The following is a 17,989-nucleotide window of genomic DNA, read 5'->3' as shown; positions in this document are numbered from 1 at the left end:
CACAAACACTGTGGTGTAGTGGGCCAGCAGCATCAGACTTCTCCCCAGCTGCCTGCCTTGGTTGAGGATCAGGTTGACTCTCTGCTCATGTACTGCCATCATTATACTTTCTTCTGTACGGTTCCAGGTGTAAAAATCAAATTGTGATTTTTCTCGTCTTAAGTGCTCATTTTTCGTCTTTAAAACTATATATGTTTATGAAGATAATCCCTACAAAGGAGTAGACGCCTGGAAACTTGCAGACAGTCCCTTACATACGCAGTTCTCGGCTGTCCAATCAGAGAGGAGGAAGTTTTGTTTCCGGGAATGTTTGGTGATGTGGCTATGCTCTGAGATCCTTCCGAGGAAATATCACAAAAAAAGCAGATACATTTACCTGGAAAGTGCTCGCACGGGTGAGTCTAAGGTCCTTTCTTTTAAAAAATACACCAGTTATTGTGCTGCATTACTGAGCTGTCATGCATCAAGTCCAAAAACTCAGCGAAACAGGTTTAAAAGAAGCAGTCGTTATTTACGAGTAATCAGCGTTAGCTAGCTAAATAGCATTAGCTAACTTACTGTATCGTAGAAACTACAGTAAGAGTAAGCGCCGGATGTTTTCACGGAGTGTCCTGCTCACGCCACCGTTTCTTAATCTTCAAATATGTCTACTGCTTTTGGAAAACAACGCTGTCCAGCCGCTTGGAAAGTTTGCTGTCCACATTCGTGTTAGCTAGCTATAATCTTTGCTGTTCACAAAAGAGTGACGCAGCCGCAGTGGAGCGTCGGGTGGGTTCGGGGAAAGTCGGCTCTGTCCGGTCCAGCTCGGAGCAAACAGGTTGGGAGAGTCTGCCAATGTGTTGCAGAGGCAGTGAGACATTATAGACTACATGTTTCTGTATAAGCACAGTTCTGAAAGTTTAATATTATGATTATGGTGTACACATCTGTCTAATTCTTAAAAAGCCCCAAATATCCTACATCCTGTAATATACACATATAACAACTTACTGAGATAATAGACTACTACTAGAATTTAATCTCTTGGAAGAGGTGTCATATTTGTTCACAATAAGACATATCTCAATTTTCAGCTAGTGGTTGACAAATATGGCTTTTTGAATGGCCAACATGTAATATTAATGTCATTTTTTGTCATTGTTGAACACAGAAATATATTTGCATTGTCTCTGCTGTGTCTGCAGACATTGTTTTGTTTAATCAGTCTTGTGAGTGCAGGCACTTACCGATGCCGATCGCCTCAAAATCCCAGATACTGATTAATCTCCCTCTAGTATAGCTGTAGTGTAATGTGTCGTGATGCTGCCTGCAGACTCTGTGCGCATACAAAGTGAAATACAGTAGATACGCTTGGGACTATGTGTTTATTCACACCTTCAGAGGACAAGTCATTCTGCATCAGCATCATGCAGCACTTCAAGCTGTTCTTGGCAAAATCATAGTAACACGGCAAGTGCACCTATCCTACGCTATACGACAGGTTTAAGTGAAGGCTGCATTCAACTACCAGAAATAGAATTAACATTTATGCTTGCATATGAAACAATACTGTGGCTTAACATTGATGGAGGATGTCGGAACAAGTGTCAAAAGCATAAAGAGTTTGACAAATCACATTTCCACCATTTTATCCACTGCCAGCAGAAAATGACTTGCGCAGGTGCAGCAAAGAAATGATTTATATGTCAGCCATTATCAGTGGTAGTTTGCGCTGAAGCCTTAAAGCTCTGACATTTCCCCCCTCACAGTGCCAGCTTTATGTTCAGCCGTCTGGCCACAGTCCTCCAGGAGCTCTCTGGAGAGGAGGGCCCAGATGGAGACCCACAGGTGAGAGAGCAACACATACATTACAACGAGTCATAATGAAGAGTTATGTGTCCCCAACTTCTGAATAATGTGTATGTGTATGTAATACAAGATATATGATATGAAATCCAAGTTCGCTGACTCAAAATATCACATTAGCATAAATCTTTTGACACTACAGGAAATGAAAATGACTCTAATGACACTGAGTTGGACTGTGACAGATAAACTGAGCTTATCTGTTTCCTGGAACAGGGCATGCTGGTGCCTGAGCTCCCTGCCGATGAGGGCCACGCTCCAGTGGAGTCGGAGTCATCTGAGGAGGCCATGGAGAGGCTGGCTCACCTGGAACAGCTGGTGGTCCAGCTGAAGGAGCTCATTCGAGACAAAGACACCCAGCTCATCCAGAAGGACGCTGAGCTGGCTAACAAAGATGCACAGTTTAAGGTAAATAACCTGCGTGTGTGTGTGCATCTGTTTGTTCAAGACTCCAAAAGTCACTATATTCTTTATGTCAAAGTGTTTTATGGCTGAGCACCAATTCTTTTGTTTGTTTTTGCTGCACCTGCACAGAATGAGAAAGAGGAAGCTGAGGCTCGCTTCACCAAACTCAAACTGCAGGCAAAAGCCAAGATGGCTTCACTCAACAAACAGATATCTGATCTCAAGGGACAAGGAGGAGCTCCAGTAAGTCTGAATCAGGCCAAACAGTCTTTGTTGTGCTTGTAGGATTCCTGCAAATCAACTTCAAATTCCCTTTTACTGACTAAAATATTCCATTAGTCAACCACAAATTCACAATAAACCTCAAGCACTTCGTTTTTTTATCTGACTTCATCTGTTTTGTCTACAGCAGAGTCCAGACAGCTCGTTTACAGGAGCTGGTGCTGCAGTCGAGGAGGAGCTCCAAGAACTGAAGAACAAGCTGAGCGAGGAGGAGGCCAACAGCAGAGAGCTTCAGGAGCGACTCCAGACCGCCGAACAGCTGCTTCAACAAAAGGAATCTGCCCATGTTGAACAGGTGACGTAGTTGTGTCTTTAATTCGTGATTTTAAATTACGTGAGAAAGCTCTCTCTGAATGATCTGTGGTGTTTCTGTTTTCAGTTGAGGAAACTGCAGGCTGTGGTCTGCGAGAAGGACGTTCGCTTCCAGGAACAGATCCAGAAACATGAAGAAGAGCTGCTGAGGGTCACAGCACAGTCTCAGAATGACGGCGAGCTTCAGCAGGTACGAGATCCAGTGGATATAAAAATAACTGACTCTTTATCTGTATAGGTCAAAATTGCAGATGTGTCTCAGAGGACTTTACAATCTTTGCAACATCCTTAGACCCTTAAATCGGATAAGAAAAAACTCCACAAAAAGCCTTTCAGCAGGAAAAAAAGGCCAGGTCCAAACATAATCCATGAACTGTAAGCACTTTATTTTGAAAGTATCTTGAGCTAAAAACAGGAAGTGCCCAGTCTGTAATTAAAGTTTGAGAACTGGCCAATAACGGGAGTTTGCCGTAGTTCATCCCAGGATGAATAAACATAAAAATGCTTCCATTTATACACTAGTGGAAGAGCAGATGGTGGCTGAACTTCAAAGCTACATTCACCCTTTATACAATCATTTGGTCTCTTTTTTTCTCTTAGGCCCTGCATGCAGCACAGAGGCGTTGTGAAGAGCTTGAAGAGGCCTTAAACTCTCGGTCCAAAGTGCTGGAAATGCTGCAGCAGGAAGTGAGCAGTGCGGACCATCAAAAACAGGTACGGATCCGGTTGTTCTGGCTGTCATTGTGTTGAAAGAATGTTGTTTCAGAGACTGTGCCACACATTGGCAGATATTTATAGATGCTTCAATTTAAATTTACACTGCTCCTGCTCGATGATAAGACAAACAGACACACCCTATATCTCGATGGCACGGCATTATTATGCAGAGTTTGGCTGAGCCACATGACACACACCCACTTTATTCCTCCTCCTCTCTGTTTCATTCTCAGATCTTGACTGCTCAGTTCCGGCAGATGGAGCAGGAGCTGGCCGAGGCCATGAAGCAGAGGGAGGAGGAGAGGCAGCGGTGGGCCGAGCAGACCGGCAGGGCCGATGCAGAACTCGCAGCCCTCCGAACCAGCATGGAGACTTTGGAAAGAGAGAGCACGGAAGTGGCAAAGCAGGAGAGCGAGCTGGCCTCCCTGAGAGAGGCAGAGCTTGTTAGTCAGGAGGCTCTGGAGAAGGAGAAGATGGAAGTTGCCAGACTGGAGAGAGAACTGGCTCTGATGAAAGATGCTGAGCATGCAGCCGTCCAAGCGAGCCACGACGCTTCAGAGAGAGACAGGGCGGAAATAGTTCGGCTTGAAAGCGAGATCGCATCTATGAGAGAGGCGGTCGACCATGCCAGCCGGGACACCTCAGAGAGGGAGAAGTCAGAGGTGGAAAAACTAGAGCGGGAGCGTGAAGACGCCCAGAGGAAAGGTGAGATCTTGGCTGAAATTTGGAGACATCTACGCTCTCTGGCTTGTGAAGATGAGCCAGCAGCAGAGGAGCTCCCCTTCCCCGCTGACCTTTCCCTGTTCCTGGACACTGTGCAGTCTGTTGAGGCACAGCTGAGAAGGCTGAAAGATGAACGCAGCGAGAGAGAGGAGCACTGTGCCGAGCTCACCCACACCATGGAAACCCTTCAGGGTAAGAGAATCTATCTGATCGTATCTGTTTCTGGAATTCAGTTTTTCATCTCAAGTTGTTTATTGTTCGGCGCTGATATTTTAAATCTCTGGTTTTCAGAACAACTAGGCAGAAAAACCACAGAGCAGGAGGAAACTGCTGCCAAGATACAAGAGCTGGAGCAGCGAATTGTAACGGTCAGTGCTACAAACACATTTACATCTAGTATTAACACGTGATCTGCATCTGGATACGTTTTCTGGATAATGGCATCCGATCCACAGGCTTTTGTATTTACACCTGGCTTTAAAATACGTTCTCATTATCTTGATTCTGCCTGGACTGGATCTCAATATGTCAACTCGAAGGGGACTCGGAGAGCGCAGACCTCCGCCAAGGCCAATACTCCACTATTCTATGATATGCACATCCACAAGCACAACCACTATGTCTGAATGCATTTCCAAAACTATCAGAATTATGTCAGAGTATGTGCTGAGCTGAAGCCTCACTGTCTCAGCTGTGCATTTGAGAGGTACTTCTAACCTGGAAGTATTTCACATACTTAATATACATTTCGATAGCCACACCTTAGTTGGAGAAAAAAGCGTTGTTACAGTTGTGGTGATGGCAATTCTACCGGTTTTACCATGAAACCACCGTCCCTGAGTGCTCCATAACAACTGCTCTCTGTATGAAGTTTGAGCAGGTACATGTATAGGATCACTGGTACCCGTGGATGGGGACTATCTACGGGACCATCTACGGGATTTTAAGATGTATGATTTCCCAGTGATTCAGATCCACTCCAAAATGTAATAGATTCTTCTCAGATGAGTTGTTTTTCTGTAATCCTGCTGGCAGACAGACAAACAAACCGAACCAAAAACACGACCTCCATGGCCGAGGCAATTAGTTAGGCAGGACTGTGGTGCATCCAAGGTGAAGGGAAGACTTCTAGCCTCTAGTTGTACTTAAGGCAGCTTAATCTGGCAAGCAGAGGCAGAGTCAGGTAGGAATGTGGCCGTGCTGTATGGATTGAATTCTCACCTGGCTGAAATTCGATCACAGCCTGAAATGTGGTTTAACTGATGTGATCACATTCCAGTCGCAGTGTGAACAGGGTCTTAAACACAGGGTTGTTTTCGGGATCATTACCTGCTCGACACCAGTTGTCAGCAGCTTGTTTTACTTGAGATGTGAACTTCAAAAGGCAATCTTAAATAAGCTCCGAGATACTCTGCAAGCGTTATCGTCCCTGCAGAGCTTTAACTTCAAAGTTTCTTGATGCCTTTGTAATGAGTTTCTGTTATGCTGTGTCTCTGTTTATGCGATTAGAAAGGTGTTGAAGTGGAAGATGTGGAAGCTTAGTATAAGCTGAGGTATAAGAAGTTAAAGCAGTTCAATCTACAAAGTCAGACAACCGTGTCATGTGTGCTTTTCTGCTTTCATTAAAATAAAGTTTGCAGAGTCAGCTGTTTTTCAGAGTGCAGGGTAGTCAAACTGGTCTCATCCTCTACACCTGGTCCAAAGACATAACTGGTGTCTGGCCAGGTGAAGTAAGTCAGTCTCAGACAGGACAGAAGCAGGGTCATAGACGGTACTTAATACACTGCAATGCTTCAACTCAGTGTGTGGATGTGTGTCTAATCCCCTCTGCGCTGATCCGCTGTTATGACTGACCGTCCTACCTGACCTTTACCTATCACTGCAGCCACGTAGCTGATATAGATTTAAAGCGTAGGAGCAATAATAGAGGCCGTATAGAGCTTCTAAAAGTGTTGCCCCCCCTTTTTCTCCAGTGTATGATTAATCATAAGATCAAAAAAGTTTCAATCCCTCCAGTTCTCATTTTTTATTTCTGTCTGTTTCAGATGTCTGAAAGAGATGATGTGATTGAACCAGCAGCACAGGATTCATCTGAAGCTAAAGAAGGTACAAAAACTGAATCCTAAAATGAAGTTCATGCATTATCTGGGCCCAGAATCAAATATAATGATCAAGACCAGCATGCTCACACATGCAGTAAAAGTAATTTTGCTCCACCATATGCAGATCTCGTACACTAGACTGACCAAGGTAATAAAATGATTTATTTTACCTTGTGAAGTATTAATTTTTAACATGACAGGCTTTCAGAGTGAACTTTGAACTGTAATGTATCCTGGCAGAACACACCCTCTATTGTATTTGTTCTTAGACAAGATGCTTTCATCTGATGACTTATTTTCTTCTTATGTTAAGTTATTGTTAAAAATGTATGGATGTTTTTCTAATTATTTCCTGCTTTGTTGACTTCCACAGCACGCATACTGGAACTGGAGCAGCAGCTATTAGAAAAAGACAATGAGCTGGTTGCCCTGCAGGAGTCCCTCAGACTGGCTAAAGAGCACGGCTCCAGTGGGGCTGCATCGTCTGAAAACTACGATCACACTCTAGATCAAAGTCAGGATGCCAGTGTTTCCCCTAATGACAGTTCTGCAGCTCTTCCTGACTTAATGGAGGATACACAAGAGGAGGAAACCACCTTAGTTGCTGAGGACACCTCAGTCCTTTCCATCTCTGCTGACAATGAGAGTAGCCCAGAGCTTGTAGGACACCAGTCTGAATCCCCAGAGGAATCCAAAGGGACCTCCTCAGATGAGATGGTCGCCAGTAGTGATTCAGAGGTGGCCCACAGCAGCTGGACCCTCCTGGAAGCTGTCAATCAAGATGGAGGTCAGGAGTGGCCATCCATCCTGCAAGATTTTGGTCAGCTGCAGCTGCAGTCGTGGGAGGCGACAAGCATGGAGCAGGAAACCTCCACAGTTCAAGTCGAGTCCTCTTCGGTCATCATCCGAGAGACAGTCCAAGTTAATCTAACTCAGCAGAGTTCTTCCACCACAGATGGTAACGTAGCCTCTGGACAGGTCTTCGCTCAGGCCTTAGCTGAGGAGCTTCAGAAGAGGTACAGTGAGCTTTTGGCTGAGCTTCAGAGACTCAGAGAGGCAGCAGCAGAGTCACAGGAGAAAATCAAGAGCCTGGAAGAAGACACACAGTCCCTTACTGCTGCCAAAGAAGTGGCTGAGTCCCAGGCCAATAGTTGGGTAGAGGAACTTCAGTCAGCCAGAGAGGAGTTGGACAAGCTTTCTCAGCAAAACAGCTCTGTGGTTGAGAAACATGGGGTTGAAATGCAGCTTCTAGAAGAACAGATAGACATTTTAAACACTGAAAGTAAAGTCAAAGAGGAGAAGATCCAGGCCCTGCAGACCGATCTGGAAATGGCCCGCCAAGCCTTCGCTGAGCAGGAGGGTCAGGTCAGGATGCTGAGTGTTCAGCTGGAGGACAGAGAGCTCCTCTCCTCTCAGCTTGAAAGGAGGCTACAAGATATGGAAAGCAGCATGTTGGAGTACTCTCAGACATCAGAGCTTAACAATGATACTCTGTCACAGAAGGACTCTGAGATCAGCGAACTCCAGCTCCGTCTCAGCCAAAAAGAACAAGAGGTGATGGAGCTCAATGATAGTATGACTGCTAAACTCCTCCAAGCAGAAGAAGAGAAGTTCCAGATAGATGGTGAAGTCAGTAAACTAAAGGAGCAGATAGTGGAACTGGAGAAAGTCAGAGATGAGGAACAGAAAGTAAGTGGTGAAGACTCATCTGCTCATGTAGATGATGAACTCGCAAGTGTGCGAAATGAGAAAAAAGTGCTGGAAACCCAACTGACAAACACAAAGAAGAAGTTGCAGGCTGCACTTGTGCAGCGCAAAGAGCTCATGAAGAAGGTTGCTGATTTTGAGGTAGAAGCAAAGAAATGGAAAGAGCAAGATGAAACAGCAAAGGGAGAAACTTCTGCAAACATTCCAGAGGAAGAACAATCGAGAGGACGTGAGATTCAGGAAATGGAGGCTAAACTCATCGAGCTCGAGCAAGCTTTAAGATCCAAAGAAGAAGTAGTTGCGACTCTTGAGCAGAAAATTAGCCAGCAGGATCAAGCTCTCACTGAGACGCTTGCTCTGAATAAAAAGCTAAGTGAAGAAGCTGAAAACTCTCAGCAGGCTGACGTTTCTTCTGAAACATCCGAGTTACAATCCCAGGTGACCTCTCTTGAAGCAGAGTGTGAAACCCTTCAGAAAAAAGTTCAGGAGGCTCAGGAATCCCGCAAGGACACCATCCGCAAAGCAAAAGAGAAGGACAGGCACCACCGTGAGCAGCTGAAGCAGCAGAAAGAAGAGTACAATGAGCTGATGGAACGTTTTGAGCTGCAGAGCGGCGAGAAAGACGTTCTCCTGACTAAACTGAGAGAGTTAGAAGAAAAAGTGACTGCTGGAAGAGAAGGTGTACCTCACCCAGAGACCAAGCAGCAGGTTGAAAGTTCGGAAAAGCAAGCAGCAGGTGATTGGGTGCAGGAGGATTGGGTGGACTTTGCCTCATCTGAGACGTATTCATCACAGCCACAATCCAGCGATCAGCACCCTGCAGGGCAGTCTGACGTCCTGTCTGCGCAGATGGAGGAATCTCTGGAAGCTCTCAGAGGAGAGATCCAGACTCTGCGGATGGCAAACACAGAGCTGGAGAAGCAGCTGCAGGAAACCCACGCCAGTTTGACACTGAAGGAGGCTGAATTATTGGAATTGGGCAAAGAACAACAAGCACTGCGGGAAAAGGAAAGTCAGCTTGATGCACTGTCAGAGGAAATTAATGATCTAAGAGAAAAGCATTGCCAAGCGGAGTCTTATGCTGAAAGCCTGAAAGCAGAGATGGAAGCTGCAGCCAAACTAGCTTCTTCAGATTCTGCATCCTCCATAGCAACTCTTCAGGCTGAAGTGGAAGACTTCAAGCACTTCCTCGGCAATAAGAACCACGAAATCATGGAGTTAAGTCAGCAGCTTATTGAGCAGAACACTCTCATACACTCAATGCAGGATACAGTATCTGAGAAGGATCAGCAAATAACATCTTTACAGGAAGAACTGAAGGCTGAGCAAGAAAAAACCCAAAGGTTAGAGGTTGAGGTTCCACAGAAGCAAGAGGAAGAAAAAGACAGCGAGGCAAAGATCCAGCAGCTTCAGCGGAAGCTTCAGGCTGCTCTGATCTCCCGCAAAGAGGCCCTGAAAGAAAACAAAACCCAGAAGGAACAACTGGCTGCAACTGAGAAGCTCGTAGCTGAACTCCAGCAGAAAATAGAGTCAGCGGAAGATGAGCTGGAGAAGCTGCGAGCGGAAAAACTCAGACTGATTGATGAGGTTGACCGCACCTTACTGGAAAACCAAAGTCTAGGATCATCCTGTGAGAGCCTCAAACTAGCCATGGAAGGCGTACTGAATGAGAAGGATGCCTGTAAGAGAGAAGTGGAGTTGGCGAAAGAAGAGGCAGCTAGAACATGCAGAGAATGGGAGGAAAAGGTTCAAGGCATGAAGGACGAGTACGAGACTCTGCTCAAGTCGTATGAGAATGTGAGCGATGAGGCAGAGCGAGTGAGGCGAGTCCTGGAAGCTGCCAGGCAGGAGAGACAAGAGCTCGCAACCAGGGTGAGGACACATGAGGCTGCCAGGCAAGAAGCTGAAAGACAGGCAGGAGAGGCACAGAAAGAGGTGGATTCAGTGAAAGACAAAATGAGAAAGTTTGCCAAAACAAAGCAGCAGAAAATACTGGATTTAGAAGAGGAGAATGAGAGACTCAGAGAGATGCAGGAAAAGACTGGAATAAAACATGAGGGTAAAGCTTCCAAAGCTGAGGTCCAAAGACTGCAAGATGAGATGGGGGCTTTGAAAGCTAAGCTGGAGGCTACAGTGGCAGAAAGAGACTCTTTAGGGCAGCAGGTTGAAGAGTTGAGGGAACAAATTGCCCAAACAGGAGAGAAAGAGATCAGCGTAGTTCAGGCCCCTCTGCTTGGCTCTGCAGCTGTTGTAGAGGAGGTTGTCATGGCCAAGCAGTCAGACATACTCATGACCAAAGCAGAGCCTGTTGAGAGTCAGCGTGAAGACAAAGAAAAACCCTTAACCTCAGAGGAGACACCAGCTGAGCAAATAGCCGCAGTGCACGCACCAGACACACATTCACAACCAACTGAGGAAAAAGAACAAGCAGCTATGTCTGAAAGTGTTCAACTTTTACTGGAGGACAAGATGAGGGAGATGGAGGCAGCTGTCCGTGCAGAGAGGGAGCTGCTGCAAGAACAGAAGGCGGAACTCAAAGCTCAGCTGGCCTCGCTTGAGCGAGATCTTCAGGAGAGCAAAGAGAAGGAGAGTCTCATGGCCTCTCTAGAGAAGTGCCTCCAAGAAAGCAAAGCGAGAGAAAAGAGCCTGATGGAAGAGGGTTCAAAGAGGGAAGCCCAGGTCAAAGAGCTCCTCAGAAGCCTTGAAACTGAGAAGGATAACCTGGAGGAGCGTCTCATGAACCAGTTGGCTCAGCTCAACGGGAGCATCGCCGGCTACCAGCAAGAGGCAGCAGACAACCGGGAGCACCTCACTGAGCTGCAGCGGGAGGTGGAGAGGTTGGAGAGGGAGCGGGCCGAACTCGAGGCCGAGGCTCAGAGTGAGAGCGACCGGGCAGCCAGGCTGGAGGAGGACATGAGGCAAGCCCAGAGAGAGAGAGCCGAGGCCGAAGCTGAGTCTGGTAAGCAGAGGGAGCTGGAGCAGCAGCTGAGGTCTGCTCAGCGGGTCAAGGAAGGCAGTCAGAGCAGAGCACGTCAGCTGGAAGAACTGCTGAGGGAGAAGCAGCTGGAGGTCCGTCAGCTGCAGAAGGACAGCATCCAGTACCAGGAGAGGATCAGTGAACTGGGCAGAGAAGCTAAGGCGCTGCAGCTTGGCCGCAATGAGCTCCACAGCAAACTAGAACAATCCCAGCTGGAGACTTCCAAAACCCTAGAAGACCTGAAAAAGACTGAGGCGGAGTTGGCGAGCTGCAGATCCCAGCTGGGCGAGGCACAGAAGCAGGCGAGCGAGGCTCTAGCCGAGAAAACGGCCCTTGAACAGAATGCCCAGCAGAAAGAGGCCTTGTTGAAAGCTGAGGCAGAGCAAACCCTCGATTCTGTGAGATTCAGGCTGGGAGCCGAGCTGAAGGAGATGGAGCTGAGACTGGAAGAAGCGTACAGTGAAAGGGAAAAGGAAGAGGAAGCCGCTCTAGAAGTCAGAGAAATCGCAGAAGGAGCCGAGAGACGGGCCCAGGAGATGCAAGCCCGTCTGGACGAGTCTCTGGCCAGGTTAGCTGCCTTCTCTCGCTGCATGTCCTCACTGCAAGACGACCGGGACAGAGTTTTGGACGAGGCCCGACAGTGGGAGACTCGCTTTAATGATGCTCTGCGGGGTAAAGAGGCTGAAGTCCGGGAGGCTGAAACACGGGCCAAGGAACTGGCAGAACAGCTTCAGAGAGAATCTGCCCTCAAAGAGGAACTTCGGCTTTCAGTGGACAGGTAAAAACCTCTCTGTATTTGTCCTATTTCCCTGATTCTGTGGATTGATTGTGTTCAGCTTTTTAGTTCAAAACTCATAAGATTTTTTTTAATTTCAGACTAGAGAAAGCAGATAAAGATTTGCAGCAGAGGCTGGAAGAGGAGGAAAAGAAAGTCACAGAGAGCCAAGCTGCCCTTGAGGAGGAGAAGAGCAAAGTTCAGCAAACTACAACTGAGCTGCAGTCTGCACAAAACCAAGCCCACGCCCTGCAAAAGGAGGTGGAGAGCCTCCACCAGAGGACCAGGGCTCTGGAGGAGGCAGTAGGTCGGCTGCAGGGTGAAGTCGAGCAGGCCAGGACAGAGCTGAGGGAGAGGGAGGCGGAAGAGAGGCGGCTGTGTTTGAATGTGGAGCAACTAGAGACAGACCTGCGCTCCTCTAAGACCTTAACAGAGAGTCTGCAGACTGAGTTAAATGAGAAGGAAAGGAGAGAAGTGGAAATGCTGGGGGAGAAGGAGCAAGCTGTTGCTGAGGTATTAGCATGTTCTCATCTACAGAACATACTGTACTGTGTAGTGTTCACTGATGTTTACTCAAAAATCAATTGGACATTAGATATTCGAAACAAGTTTCACAGCATTCATGTGTGTTTTATTTCCCAGGCTGCAGAGGAGGCTAGAAAGGAGGCAGACAGCAGGGCACAAGGAGCTGAGGAGGAGCTGGAGCAGAGACGAGGGGAGCTGCGGGACCTGGAAGAAAAACTGCGAAAGGCAGAGGAAGACAGCAACAACAGGAAAGCCAGACTGGACTCTTTCATGAAGGCCATGGGCTCCTTGCAGGATGACAGAGACAGAGTCCTCAACATGTACAAACAGCTGGAGGAGAAACACCTGCAGGTAACACACACAAAAAAACTGATTCTTTCAGTACTTGTAGAGCTTGTTTGAGTACCCAATATAATATTTGTATCATGCCCCAGGTGATGATGGAGAAGGACGGCCTGATCCAAGAGGCAGCAGGTGAGAACAACAGCCTGAAGGAAGAGCTGCGCTCTCTGCTGGTCCAGAGGGACGACCTGTATGCCGAAAAAGCCAAGCTGTCCGCTCAGCTTCACGGCTATCGCGATGAACTTAACCAAGTCCTGAGCATGAAGGACTCCCAACACAAACAGCTTCTGGCAGCTCAGCGAGAGCGTATTGCCTCCCTGGAAAGGGAGCGTGAGGAATTGGAGAGTCAGTTAAAGAGTGTTAGCAGTGCCAGAGAGGCAGAAGTAGAAGCAGGAAGAGTGGAAAGGGAGACTCTTAGCCAAGCTGTTGAGTTTACGACAACATCGCAGGTGATTGATGCTCCTGGCGCAGAAGCTGAGAACCTGAGGGAGCAGCTGCAAGCAGCAAGGGAACAAGTGGAGGCGTTGGAGGAGAGCCTGCTGAAGGAGAGACAAGAGCAGGAGAGCAAGGGCAAAGAGCTAGCTGAGCTGCGATGGGAGGGAGGCGTGATGCGGACGGAGTCGGAGAGCGCTCAGGAGAGGGTGGCGGAGCTGGCCGGAGACTTGCTGGCTGTGGAACAGAAGCTGCTGGAGGAGAAGGAAGTGACGACGAAGCTGAAAGCAGAGAACCAGTCATTCGCAAAAGCCATGGCCTCCCTGCAGGACAGCAGGGACCAGGCCGTAAACAAGGCCCAGGAACTGAGCCGGAAGCTGGAAGAGATGAGCGTGGCGGGCGGCCACGCAGCACCCAGCAGCCCCGGAGGCTCCACTGGAGAAGTGTGGGGGCTGAAGAACGCACTGCAAGCCCTGCAGAATGACCGGGAGAGACTGGTGAGTAACACGTCTGACAAGAAATGTAAATATTTTAGTCATGAAAACACAGATATTCCAACTCTCCTGGCAAAAAATATCAAGACTTATGTGAGCGGTTGTATTTCTTTATGGATTTCCATTGACATCTACAGCATTTCAGCATATTTTTTCCTTTCCTTCTCTTCGTATGTAGCTGGAGCAGCTTCAAACACAAACGACTGAGCTCAAGAAGCAGAAGTCAGAGCTGGCTCGACTGGGAGCAGGAGAACTGATTAAAGTCAGCCAGGAGCTGTTTGAGGAGAGAAAGAAGAACGAAGACATGCTGGGCGTCATAATGCAGCAGGAGAATGTGGTGGAAATGGGGAAGCAGGAAATAGAAACTCTCAGGTGAGGCACAGAGCCAGGGTTTTGTCATCGTAGTCACGGTTTCAACAAAGCGAAATGACACAAAAAAAAGCCTTTTATTCAGTGTGAAATTCGTGCGTCTTGTGTTTGGCAGACTGGAGCGTATGGACTGGATGGCTCAAGCAGAGCAGTTGAAGCAGCAGACCCTCGCCACGCTCTCAGACAGGGACCAACAACTGCGGCAACTCACCGCCATGCTGGAGGAAGCCCGCGCTCATAAGCCCAAACTGCAGCAGGAACACTATCAGAGAGAGGTAAGACTCTGAATATTTGCTTGTTTTTCTGATTGTTAAGAGTAGATTCTGTGGATATGGCTGAATCACATGCTTAAAGTCAGTGGTTCTCAACTTTTTTGGCTTGTTTCCCTTAAAATGACCGAAAATTTACTCGTGAGCCCTTGTCATGGGTAAGAGGGATTTCCTTTTAGTCCCACATCTTCCACGCTGGGAATAAATAATTGGACCTGGAGTGGTGTTACAAATATTTTACTGCGATCCAAAGCTGTTCAGGATGTTTATTGGCCCTCCAGAAGGCATAATATAAACTATAAAATCAACAAGATGAAATAGGATAAGGATGCTGCATGTAATGTGATTACAATGTCGTTGCGTTCTCGCAGGGCTCAGAGGAGGTGGACAGCGCTCCTGGAGCCCCACAGGAGCGAAGCAGCCAGCTAGACAGCCACGCCTACATAGCTGAGGTCAAAGAGCTACAGAGAAGGTACAGGACAGTGTCAGAAATACTGTTAAAAGTGGCACGATGAGACATGGGGATGCTAATTTAGTCTTCCTCATCAGGCTGGAGGAAGAGGTGCAGCAGAGGGTGGCTGCCGAGGAGCAGCTCATGGCCACACAGGATCGACTCAAACGGTATGAAAGAGGTTCATTAATCTCATGCAAGGAAATAGTTGTCAAAATAGTTGCCAGCTAATTAGCCGTCGATCAGTTAGTCAATTAATCAATTGTTTCAGCTCTAAAACAAACACTGTGCACGACAAGCCTACAGCGTTAGTTTATATTCCATGTTGTGTCACGTTGCTCTTCCATTATGTGAGTGTTTCAAAGCGCATGCGAGCTCTGTTTGCTCTGATAAATGTGCTCAATCCACAAAGTGTGACAGCTAACATCTGTTTTTATTATTATCATTATTAGTCACAGCCAGGCTAAATGGCACTCTGCACAAGAAGAGGATCACTCAGAGACGGCTGTTTTCATCGAGCCGCCGGAAGGAGCTGTCACTCGAGTAAGGCTCCGCTAATGTGCTGCACCACCTCATTTGTCATCTTAATAACGGCGGTAACAGAGACTTATGGGCCGAACGCTTCCTGTAACCTTGTCTCCTCTCTCACGCAGACCCGGAGAAGTGGCCCGGGTTTGATGCGGATGCTCCGAGTGGCCTTCTGCTCCCGTCAGCGAACCCCTCTGCTGTTCAGTCTCTATCTGCTCACTGTGCATGTCCTGCTGCTGCTGTGTCTGGGCGGATACCTCTGAAACCAGCTCCCTTTAACAAACCTGACAGACTAGAGATAGAGGTAGAGAGAGGAGGGCAAAGAAAAGGAGAACGTGACGCAGGCCTAACCCAAGCCATCAGTACGTTTCACACTGTTACATGTAGGGCTGCAACATGGTATTATTATTATCATTTGGCCCTTAAAGGAATGAAAAACAAGCGGGCTTTGGGGAAATACTTTTTTTTAATAACACTAATGCAGTAGAGTTGAATACTGAAGATACGCAAATGTACGCAGTTATGATAGCTCTGCAGCTCTAGTCACATGTAATAAATTGTATCTACACACAAACGTTGCACTTTACAGGACTTAATCTTTCAGTCAAAGTGTGTGGATTTATACAGGGAGCTGCTGTCATTGATTTTAACTTGTATGGCTTTGAGGGTAAGTGTTTTAAAACCAAGCAGAGGACATAAAGGGACATGGTTTAATCCTTCTTTATACATTTGTTTTTTAGAGAGACCGAGTTTATTCATAATCAGGCATTGGGCAGATGGTGTTCTTCACGTGCCTTTAGATTCGGATATAAAAGGGTAGCTTTGCGTTAGAGCAGCTGGGGACTGCGCTGGTTTGGATGAGACTGATTCGCTCACATATGACCGTGAAATATGGCGCCACAGCCAGCAGACGGTTAGTTTAGCATCTAGAAACGCGAAGCCTGGCTCCTCAAAGGCAATTAAATCCACACAAATGCAACTTTAAAGCTCACTAATCAACATGTGGTTTGATTGATTCGTTGAAGAATCTCAATAAAAAACAATAAGTGGCCCTTTTACGGAGGTTATTTGCCAGCAATGTGACACAGTATTCTGTGACCTGTGAAGCTAAGCTAACTGGCCAGGCTAGTTTCTCTGTTTCCACTCACTGTGCTATGCTAACCGCCTGCTTGCTGTAGCCTTCCGTTTGACGGACAGATATGAGCACGGTCTTATCAGCTGATGGTGACTCTCTCCAGAACGCGAATGATCATATTTCCTAAAATGATGACATTTTGTTTTAAGATGGCTTGAGGTTCAGGACGTGCTGTTGAAGTCCAGTCTCTTCCTCGTCCTCTCGTTTCATGCACAAAAAAAAAAAAAATGGAGCACAGTGCAATTTCCATTCGTACACATTCCTACTGTGTGTTTTCCTTTTCCGTTTTATTTTCCCCTTAGATAAATCACATTTTTTAAAAAAGAACATTATATTGATATTTGTACATATGTGTTATGTACGTCAGCTGGATGAGGGTTTTCCTGATTGCATATCCAAAAAGATCCCCTGTCCATGCTTCTGTTGCACACTTTTAGATTTTAACTGTAGTTTTTATGGCAGATTAAGTTGCCGTTCAGGTGCAATGTTTTACCCCATGTGGATCCATTCCAGAGGAGAAAGACTGCTGTGTTTTCTAATCATACCCGTCCCATCACAGACTACTCTGATGTAGCATAATTTATTGTTATCTTCTTGATTCGTGTTTATTTAATCGCTCACTGTTGGAGAGATGAAGCCTCTGTACTCATCTTCTTTTCACATTCTTCTTCTTCTTCTTCACATCTTACTCCCACTGAAATATACTTAAATGTAAATAACTGTTGAAAAGGGCTGTATAGAAAACTGAAGTGTAATAAAAAAGTGTTGGTGGTTTAGATCAGGGACCGATCTTAATTCATTATTTGCTCATTTGTGAGACATTGGGCTTTTTTTTTGACTTACATTATGAGTTTTTACTTTTCATTTGGGCTGACTTTTCTCTTATTATTTCTGAACTAAGAATAAATGGGTTCTCAATCAGTGATTTGCCGTTTCAGATGACATTTTTGACTCTTGGTCGTCACATATGTTTCATATCAGTAATGTGCCTGAATCCAACAGAATAAGGTTTTAAGGTAACTTTGATAGTTTTGAATATTGAACTTTATTGTTCCAAATGATTTGACAGGTTTGAACCTTGGCAGCAGAGCTACATTTTAAAGGCTTTTCTTCAGCCAAACAGACACACGTTTTGAACCCTGAGTGATCCTGATCTTTCCCAGGTTTTGATCGTCTCTGCAGGAGCTCGTGTTTCAGCTGTGTGAGTCTGCCCCCAAGTGTCCTAACTACACTACAGCCGGCCAAAATCACTATTAATCTGTTCTGCATCCAAGTTCCGCGGATAAAATACTTTTAAAAGTGAGGAACTGTGGTTGATAGCCCGTTGTCGTCTGTGCACTCGTGTTTAACTGCTTGTGGTCTGAAATAGTCGAGCAGCTCATGCATCCTAAAACACCTCATGCACTCCCATCATCACTTCTGATCATCCATCGTCGGATTTCCTTGAGCACTTGAATGCGGCATTTCTGCACTTTTAATTTCTTTTCAAAAGTCCTTTAATTTATCCGTTTATATCACAGCAATAACAAAGCCTTTTAAATGTCATGAATTAATTAAAGAATGAAACATGGACGACATTTATATTACTATTTACTTCAA

General features: G+C 46.4%; 1 protein-coding gene across 2 annotated transcripts; it reads left to right on the top strand.

Annotated features, from left to right (window-relative positions):
- The first annotated feature begins 291 nt into the window (after positions 1-291).
- golgb1 (golgin B1) lies at positions 292-17,315 on the top strand. 2 transcript variants are annotated; one of them, XM_076722567.1, is made up of 20 exons: positions 292-395; positions 1,749-1,827; positions 2,062-2,253; positions 2,380-2,493; positions 2,660-2,827; positions 2,912-3,034; positions 3,445-3,558; positions 3,795-4,476; positions 4,576-4,652; positions 6,330-6,390; positions 6,760-11,848; positions 11,947-12,358; positions 12,488-12,721; positions 12,805-13,641; positions 13,817-14,010; positions 14,123-14,282; positions 14,648-14,748; positions 14,826-14,897; positions 15,180-15,270; positions 15,381-17,315. In XM_076722567.1, the coding sequence occupies exons 2-20, from the start codon at positions 1,759-1,761 to the stop codon at positions 15,516-15,518; spliced, it is 8,928 nt and encodes a 2,975-aa protein (XP_076578682.1). In that variant the 5' UTR covers positions 292-395; positions 1,749-1,758; the 3' UTR covers positions 15,519-17,315. The 2 variants fall into 2 exon arrangements, with proteins under 2 accessions (XP_076578682.1, XP_076578683.1); XM_076722568.1 differs by having other exon boundaries at positions 305-395; positions 2,663-2,827.
- The last annotated feature ends 674 nt before the right edge of the window (positions 17,316-17,989 follow it).

Source organism: Chaetodon auriga, chromosome 22 (assembly GCF_051107435.1).
Source record: "Chaetodon auriga isolate fChaAug3 chromosome 22, fChaAug3.hap1, whole genome shotgun sequence".
Classification (NCBI taxonomy): domain Eukaryota; kingdom Metazoa; phylum Chordata; class Actinopteri; order Chaetodontiformes; family Chaetodontidae; genus Chaetodon; species Chaetodon auriga.
This window is presented reverse-complemented; position numbering and strand designations above follow the sequence as displayed.

What these genes read in the sequence shown, in the direction of transcription:
- golgb1 (XM_076722567.1), top strand. Translation starts at nt 1,759, where the DNA reads ATGTTCAGCCGTCTGGCCACAGTCCTCCAGGAGCTCTCTGGAGAGGAG. An exon ending in GTGCGGACCATCAAAAACAG is followed by an intron (nt 3,559 to 3,794) that starts GTACGGATCCGG and finishes TTTCATTCTCAG; the next exon opens with ATCTTGACTGCTCAGTTCCG. An exon ending in CGGAAGGAGCTGTCACTCGA is followed by an intron (nt 15,271 to 15,380) that starts GTAAGGCTCCGC and finishes TCTCTCACGCAG; the next exon opens with ACCCGGAGAAGTGGCCCGGG.